Source organism: Gossypium arboreum, chromosome 10, assembly GCF_025698485.1.
Source record: "Gossypium arboreum isolate Shixiya-1 chromosome 10, ASM2569848v2, whole genome shotgun sequence".
Classification (NCBI taxonomy): Eukaryota; Viridiplantae; Streptophyta; class Magnoliopsida; order Malvales; family Malvaceae; genus Gossypium; species Gossypium arboreum.
Genome location: NC_069079.1, coordinates 106,168,965 through 106,177,767, shown reverse-complemented (window position 1 = coordinate 106,177,767; position 8,803 = coordinate 106,168,965). Strand labels below are relative to the sequence as shown.

General features: G+C 28.1%; 2 protein-coding genes across 2 annotated transcripts; one reads left to right on the top strand and one right to left on the bottom strand.

Annotated features, from left to right (window-relative positions):
• The first annotated feature begins 3,098 nt into the window (after window positions 1–3,098).
• LOC108488470 (FCS-Like Zinc finger 15-like) lies at window positions 3,099–3,978 on the top strand. Its single transcript, XM_017792747.2, has 2 exons — window positions 3,099–3,547; window positions 3,645–3,978. Exons 1-2 carry the CDS (start codon window positions 3,297–3,299, stop codon window positions 3,811–3,813), a joined length of 420 nt encoding a protein of 139 aa, XP_017648236.1. The 5' UTR covers window positions 3,099–3,296; the 3' UTR covers window positions 3,814–3,978.
• A 726-nt stretch (window positions 3,979–4,704) lies between these two features.
• LOC108487806 (uncharacterized) lies at window positions 4,705–6,368 on the bottom strand. Its single transcript, XM_017792159.2, has 3 exons — window positions 5,952–6,368; window positions 5,691–5,796; window positions 4,705–4,971 (listed from the first exon to the last, which is right to left on the bottom strand). The coding sequence occupies exons 1-3, from the start codon at window positions 6,123–6,125 to the stop codon at window positions 4,889–4,891; spliced, it is 363 nt and encodes a 120-aa protein (XP_017647648.1). The 5' UTR covers window positions 6,126–6,368; the 3' UTR covers window positions 4,705–4,888.
• Window positions 6,369–8,803: the final 2,435 nt, after the last annotated feature.

Below are 8,803 nucleotides of genomic sequence, written 5' to 3'. Positions count from 1 at the left end.
TGGTAGAACATATTACAATCTCAAAGGGAGGATCCAAGTTTGAACATTGAAGACTCCGTTATTGAGAGAGGTAACCACTAACCTTAAACATGGATTATAAAATGGATATAAAGAATATAAAAATTACAAAATAAATAATTTTCAAAAACCAAAATCTACTTCCATACTTAATTTTTGTTTATATACCAAATGATATAAAATTAATTTTATAAAATTCAGTACAAAATTTAACATTTAAATTTTCGATAGTTAATTTTTCCGTTTATTAAATAAAACTTAAGTTTTAATTTGTATCCAAATAAGCTTTGTAATGTTTAGTTTATATCTTAATAAAGTTGTAATAAAATTTATTCTTTTCATTTGAATTAAAAGCTTATTTAGATTATAAGTTAAAAATAAGAAGCTTATTTAGATTATTTTAGAATAAAAATTTATTAAAAATTTAAGTGTTGAATTTTCACTATTGAAATTTTATAAGTAGTGAAGTTATATTAAAAGTTGTTTGGTATATATTAATAAAAGTAACTATTGAATGTAGTTATATTGTTAAAATTAATCTTAGTTTTTATAATTATTTATTTTTAAATTCAATCTTACTAATATTATATATATTATATATTTTTTCATAAACATAAAATATAATAATTGGATATTGATTAAAAATGAATAGAATTATCAAATACATTTAAAAAATGAAGTGTTAAGAATTTCCATGATTTATTATAAAGAAAAAAGGAGTGTCTCTTTGGTAGAATAAAACTATAAAGCTTATTTAAGTAAGAGGAAACCGATAATGAAATTGTTTTAATATTTTAGCATTTTAATTAAAGGAAGGGATAAAGTTTTGATTAATGTTTTGTCGTCGAAACTGAAAAATGCATTTCATTCTCAATTGGCTACTCTCATTACCATTTTTATTAATCACATATGTAGCTGCATGATGGTAATCTTTAATACAATAATTAATTATTAGTTCACCAATAAAAATACTTGAAAGTGCTTAACGTGTATGTATTCTACTATTTCTCATTAATCAATCATGCAAAACTTAGGATAATGTAAATCAATTATTTGATAAGCATACGAAAATGATATTAAAGAGCAAGCTATTATTATTATTATTATTATTACTATTATTATTATTATTATTATTATTATTATAGTTTTCTTGCTGGCAATTGCGCTTGTCAATGTTGATAAATGTGTTGCTTTTTCATAGGTTTAGGGAAATTGGAATTCACTCCAAAACTATTTATGTGATGTTAGCTTGCTAATGGTGCAAAATTAATTTTAAAATTGATTTTTTAATATTTAGAGTATTTGTTTTAAAAAATTAATATATAAAAACTTTTTTCAATTAAGAATTAACAACACTAAGCAATTCTAATTAATTAAGCCATCATATGTAATTTATTCATAAATTTAAAAGCAATGGAATCGTAAATAAAATTAAACCATGGGAGATTGGAAAACTCCACACACACATATCATTGTCTCTATGCATTTTTTTTCTTCTGATTTGTTCCAATCCCAAAAATAATGAAAAATCACGCCATTTGATGGTTCATAAAATAAATACTTGAAAGCTATATATATTGTCTCGCTTTCTTAGTTTTAAGGTTTATTTTATTTTGCAACGTAGGTAGGCTGCTGGTAATACTTAGATATATAGATGAATTATGTTTCTTCGATGGGGATTAATATTTGTCTTTCTTTTAAAAATATAAAACACATATTATTTGATATCCAACATGAACGAATGCACTTCAACTAATACATTTATTGGTAAAGTTCTAAATTTAAAATTATCGAATTTTCCGTTTAAATATGACGGTGTTACAAAACAATAATAAGAACCAAAGAATAAAGTGTTGTGATGAATCTAAAATGGTGTCAAGGTTGTAGTATTGACCAACTTTGGAGAGGATTGGATTCCAATACATTGGTGTAAAACAATTAATTGAAGGGAGGTTTGGCATTAAAGCAAACACACTGGTTCGTACACCACGTCTTTGTATAGGGTTTTCAAATAGCTGCCAAAGCCTTAAGTAAGACCACGTACCCCCAAAAATCAGAAGCATGAATCGAGACAAAAGGAAGGGCAGAGATCAGCTAAGTAAAAGTACATTCGTCGGCTCTTATTTGAATAACATATGCCTTTTTTATTTATTGTGATTTATTCTCCTTTTAAAAAATCCAAGTAGTAATAATCGTGACAAAACTATTTGCTTTACCACCCTATGTCACTCTAAAACAAATCATAATTGTAGTTAGTTCATTTTTGGAATTCTAATTTGAGTCAATTTTTTAAATTTTAAAATATTTTAATCCAACTTTCAAATTAAAATATCCTTTCAATTAAGTCCTTTGACATGAGTTTTTTAATAATAAAAGAACTCATTTGGATTAATAAATATCTATTTGAATATGAAATACAAGTTAATATTTAACAACCAAATTAATAACTAGATTGATGGAAACACTTAATTTGAACTATACTGTAAATTGGGGTTCAATAAAAAGATTTTGAAGTTGATAGAGTAAATTAAAATTTAATGGTGAAAGTACTCGCAAAGTCCCTCTATTATAGGAATTGAATAAAATAAGGCTTAGTGTCTCTGTCATATTAAATTAATCAATTTAATCATGAATTAATAAAAAGAATCAAATTGTAATAAAGTTAACATTTATTGTTAAAGTGAAGAAAGGGGCAGGAGGTAAGGGTCCTAGTTTCTATTTTAGCCCCTTCAAAATTTATAAAGGTATAACTTAATAATAGCAAAATTATAGTTTAACCTCTAAAATAATGAAATTTTAGTTTAATCATTTTCAAGACTTGAATACAATAATAAAATTATATTTTAACTATCTTAAAAATATAAAATTTAATTTCTTCTCCTCCAAAAGAATTCTACTTTCACCTGTTTATTATATAAAATGATTATTTTTCATTAACATTTCAACTGGATGTCTACAACAGAGGATGCTGCACCCAAAATTAACTCATAATGTGCAATGGAATTAAGTAAAATAAAGAAAAGGTTAAAAATATGGATAATGAGAAAGAAAGAAAAGAAAAGAAACTTGAAATGAAAGGGATAATAAGTGGGATGCGTGGCAGTTAAAGAATAAGCAGTACAAAGTCAAATCCTTGGCTACACAAATCGTCCTTTCTTACTGCTACTGCTGTATCAACCCCCTCCTCTTCCCTCCGCTCTTTATAACTCCCTTCTTTCGATTTATATTTTCCTCTCATCCAAACAAACCCCATCACTCTCCCAAAAAGGAATGAAAAGATGGTGGGACTGAGTGTAGTTTTGGAGAATCAAAAGAGTGGTAACCATAACATATTCAGTAAAAAAACCCCGCAACTTATTAGCAAAACAACCATGTTAATCAACACCAGCAGCAAAGTTTCTTCATCTTCTTCGAGCTCTTCTAGGTTGTCTCCTCCTACCACCACTTCTCACATGGTTCCTTCCTTTCTTGAACAATGCTTCCTTTGCAAACAAAAACTTTTGCCTGGAAAAGACATCTACATGTACAAGTATGTTTTTTTTTTCCTTTTTCTTTTTTTGTCGACTGTTTCTTTCTGTATGATTGATTCATGGTTTTTCTTTTGTTGTTGTTGTGATTGTTGGTAGGGGGGATAGGGGTTTTTGTAGCGTGGAGTGTAGGTGCAGGCAAATTTTCATGGATGAAGAAGAGAGTTTGAAGAAAGAAAATTGCTGTTTGGCTTCCATGAAAATTAAACCTTCAACACCTTCACCTTCTTCTTCTTCAGGCTCTCGCCATCATCGCAAAGCTTATTGAGAAACCTATGCAGCTGCCAAGAACTGGAAAACCTTTTTTTTTCATTTTGGTTAATTTCAATTGTATTTTTCCAGTGTAGGCTTGGCTAATTTTGTAATGACGGTGCCATGCGCTGTCGTTTTGCATTCTGGAATGAAGCCAAAAGAGCTTTTCCTTGTCTTTTAACTATTTTTGCCTTAAACATATATGGGATTGGTAGAGGAGCCCATGGTTTTGCTTTATTCCCTTCTCATTTAACATTTAGGATAACTAAAATAAATATTAAAAAAAACAAAACAATAATGGAGACCATTCATGGTATTTTACAGTTTGATTCATTTTTTAATAAAATACATGGATTCTATTATATTTTAAAATTACAACTACATAAATCAATTGATTTAACTATGTTTAAATTTGGCATTTTTAATAAAATAAAATAAAATTAGTAAAATTCCAAAGAGTTTTATGATTTTATTGCAGGTTTGTTGTGTTTCAAAACGACAAAACATTTCATAGTAATTGAAAATATTGTTTTATCTGGACTGCATTTTACTGGTATTATTCTGGAGGGAATGAAGAATTAGTAATCTATAAAGAATAAACAAATTACTACTTGCCATTAAGGATCATTAATTTTCTTTTTCTTTATTTCTTTCACTTGTCCATTTTTTTTTTTTGGGATCATTTAGTTAGTGTTTATAATTAAATACCATTTTCACAACAACAACAACAAGAAGATATTTAGTAACAATATTTACAAATTTGTTTTGATGCAGGCACATCGATAATTTAACACTGGTGACAGCTATTTGTTTTCAATGAGACGAATCCATATTAAATAGGGTCAGTTTTTCTTCTTCTTTTTTTTTTTTAATATTATTGATGTTAATTTTAATAAATGTTCTAAAATTATTCATACAGTAAAAAAGAAATAATCTTTCTTAAAATATCAACTCGGGTGTGTGTTTGATAAAATTATTTTTACAAGGCAGGCAGATGAGTTTTAGGACATACAAGCATGTGCTTGGACTAGTACATACAGTTTGCTAACCGCAACAGGTAGTTTAAGTAGAAGCCTCTCATCTCTCCATGATTAACCAGATTTGAAGAGCAAAACTGCTTTCTGATCCAAATAGAAATAAACAAAGTGGTTCGTCTCGTGGGTTACGTACGAACCTGCATTCAAACGACATTCAAAGGATTAATCCAACTAATAATTATCAGTAATTTATCTTAGGTTGTCTCCACCAATTAGGAATGTCTAGTTATAGCATATAAACCACAAAACCAGGAGCAAGCAGGCCGCGTGATCAAACATAATCGTATATGGTGAATAAAAATTGCATCCATAAGAGTTTTTGAAGAAGGGAAATGCCGGTATAGATCCTACTTCCTTACACCAAACGACCCAACTTCTACTCGAATTAGTATCTAATATAGTAGTGTTACATGTTCCTAAGTATGTAATACACGATCGACTTATATAACGTGTTTCTTTAGTAATGAGCATCCAACATAGATTGGAGTTTTAAGCTTAAGACCTCGAAACCGAAAGTTCCAAGCTCAAACCTTGAATAGAGGTCCAACCTTAATGGCATGAACTAAATATAAAACAAACAAGAACAATTGCCATTATAGCTATTTCCTGAGAAGGTTTCAAACAGGTAATTAAGCACATTGATGAATCACACTGAAAAATCATAAGGTCTAAGCTTAAGACAATCCAATCTAACATCAATGGCAGTTATGATAGGTTAACGCACGATGGAAATGATAGCTCATATAAGCTATGATATGCTTGCTTTCAAGTAAAAACAACAGCATCACTTAAAAATAACATATATCTTGGACTATATTTTCTATGAAAATTGAATTTAATGGAAATTTGGGTTTACCAAAATTGCGACCAACAATGCAATGCCAAGTAGGTCCATGTTTCTTGTCGAATTCTTTCTTAATGTACTCTGCTACATCTTTCTCTACATTGTTCTTCTCGAAAGTCTAGTCAAAACCCCCAGAAGGAAAAACCACTCAAAGTTAGCAAATTTACAGTATTTACTAACAAATCAAGATCAAACGAAGAAAACCCAGAAACTAATTCCAATAAAAAAGCCATAAAAATTAGGAATCTTGTAAGGTAGAGAAAAAGAGCTAACGGAAATGGCTATATCGACGGCCTCTTTTTGCATGTCGTCTTTCATGTCGGCGCTTTTGATAATAACTTTTTTGGGTTCTGCAGTAAGCACTGGAGAAGGCTTCAATTCATCAATTTTCTGTTGTTTCACCGTCAGAGCTCCGGTGGTGCTTCTTTTAGCTGCTTCAGTACTCATCCTGTTTTTCTCTTTTTCGTTTTTTCAAATTCCAGAGCCAAAAGAAGAGAAAAAGAAAAGGGAGAGACTCAGTTTCCATAAAATTCCAGTTTGCAACAATGGAGTTTTTGTGTTGGAAGAAAATGAAAAATGGAAAATTGGAAATGATTATGTCAGGTGCTACTTTGGGGAATGAATTGAAGTGTGTTCACTGTTCTTTTATCTACAAAATTATGATGTGTTTCAGATGCCCACTTCACTCTTCCATCCAAATTAAAATGAAAAATACTCTTTCAATTTTAATATTTTTTAATTTAATTTTCAAATACCTTTAAGCAGGAATTATTTATATTTATATTTATATTTATATAATCTAGGGAAAAGTACATTACAAGTCATCTAGATTTCTTTTGTTAGGATAATACTTTCAAAACTTTCACTTAATTAATTTAATTTGGTGAAAAGCTGAGGTTGTAATTAAAAATTAGTATAATAATAAATTCAGTTTTCAACTTTTATATATTATCTTAATTTAATTATAAATTTAAAAGAAAATTAACCCTTAATATTATAAATTATCTCAAATTAATCTTAATTTTACAAAAAATTGATATATCAATACACAAATATTTTTAAAAATATATAAAAATATAAAAATAAATTGTATTTTATATAAAATAATAAATTAATCTAATATATATACCAAATAATAAAATTACTTAAAATTTATATTAAATCATTAAAAAGTATTTCTAAAATTTCCTCCGCCCCCATCTTGGCTCCCATGAACTCTACCACCATCATCAATTAGTGGTTTACATGGGTCGGGCTAGGTTCGGGTTGGACCCAATCAAAATTTTAGATATGTTTGTTAGGTTTGGATTCATCCCAAAAATAGGCCTAAGATTTACCAAAGTCCGACCCAAATAAAAATGTTAAAACTTGGGCTTTTCTTGGCCCATTAGTATTAAATTTTTATATTATTTATTATGTAATTTTTTTAAAAATATGATACATAAAAATACTAAAAACATTGAAATAAACAAATATATATATATACTTAAATAACACTAAGATAGGTGCAATTTAATAAGCAAATGCCTTTAAAATAGTAATAAAATTAGCAATAAAGTAAGAGTTATACAATATCTAAAGAATAACAATAAAATAGTACCAACGTAATAGTAAAATAGTAGTAAAATAGTGAAAAATAATAAGAAAATAGCAAAAAGAACAATAAAAAATAGCAACAGTTTTTTTTCATATTCGGTGGGCCAAAAAGCCTTATCCAAGGCTCATCTCATTTTCTAAACGGGCTTTATTTGTTCTAAACATATTTTTTGGACTTATATTTTTACCTAAATTTTCCTATTTTTCGGGTAGGCCGTATAGCCCAAGCTATGGACAAGTTTAATATCAACCTATTTATGGATTTCAGTTTTTTTTTCATTAATTCCGATTAAAAATAAAAATAAACAAAGAGCATTGAAACATGAACAAAAATGGTGAACGAAAATTATCCCATAAACGCACATGAACCAACCTTTAATAAATCCATCACAATTACTTCCCATCAACAAAAGAAAGACATTAGGCAAAAATCATCCCTCGTTAATTTTCCTTTTGCTCTTTTATTTCATTTGTTCTTCGTCCAACGAAATTAGTCAATCAACGACGTTGTCTCTTCAATTTGACATCCCCAACGTTGGTTATCTCATTAACAAAAATATCTACAGAAAAGTCGGAATCTTAAGAAAAATTTTCGAACTATAATTCTTCAACATGTATATATATTTATATTAAATATGTTTTTTTTTTGTTATGGCTACAAAAATGGTGGACTTTTCACTGTTGTGGGATTGTAAAGCTATCTATTAAAGCTCCAAAAGTGGCAGGTGCAGTTCATGGGAGCTAGGGTTTGTAAAGAGGAAAAGAGAAAAGAAAAATATGTGAAAGGAGAAGAAAAGAACCTTTTATTGGATTAACTTATTATTTTATATAAATTATAATGTATTTTTATATGTTTTTTGAATTTATTATATTATTTTAAAGATTTATGTATTTTTATATATTTTTGAATTTTTTAGAATTAAGATCAAATTGAGATAATTTGTAATGTTGTGGGTAATTTTTAAATTATGACTAAATTGACACAATATATAAAAGTTGAGTGTTAAATTTGTTGTTATACCAAATTGTGAACTGCCACCTCACCCTCTCGTCAAACATTTAATAACACTTAACAGAAATAGACAAAAAAAAAAACTCGATTAGTTGGGTGACCATTCTGAAAGTTTTAAAAGTTGGGAGAGCAAAAAAGAAATCTAAGCTTAGTTGGATGACCTACAATGTAGTTCAACCTATATATAAAAGCACGAATTTGGAAAAACTTTGGAACTAGCGAGAATGATAACATGTTAATTTGCATGACATTTTATGTTTTATTCGGTTTATTTCTGAATTAATCCTTGTTGAATTAGTGTTTTTATGTTTTAATCTTGCCAGGGATGCAATTGAGACGCTAAGAATAAAAAATGAGCAGAGAAGGACTAAATTGAAACACAATCAACGAAATGAGGCTGAATAAAAAATGTGGAGAAAGCCAAGAACTCATTAGATCTTTTGACTTTATAAAAGCCAAAAATAGAAAAAAATCTTATTTTATTTTATATTTTATTTTAATTATATGTTGAAGTGGT

Coding starts and splice junctions, on each gene's coding strand:
- LOC108488470 (XM_017792747.2), top strand. CDS start 3,297: ATGGTGGGACTGAGTGTAGTTTTGGAGAATCAAAAGAGTGGTAACCAT. Junction 3,548..3,644: donor AAAGACATCTACATGTACAA/GTATGTTTTTTT, acceptor GATTGTTGGTAG/GGGGGATAGGGGTTTTTGTA.
- LOC108487806 (XM_017792159.2), bottom strand. CDS start 6,125: ATGAGTACTGAAGCAGCTAAAAGAAGCACCACCGGAGCTCTGACGGTG. Junction 5,797..5,951: donor CCGTCGATATAGCCATTTCC/GTTAGCTCTTTT, acceptor GGTTTTGACTAG/ACTTTCGAGAAGAACAATGT. Junction 4,972..5,690: donor CATTGTTGGTCGCAATTTTG/GTAAACCCAAAT, acceptor GTTTGAATGCAG/GTTCGTACGTAACCCACGAG.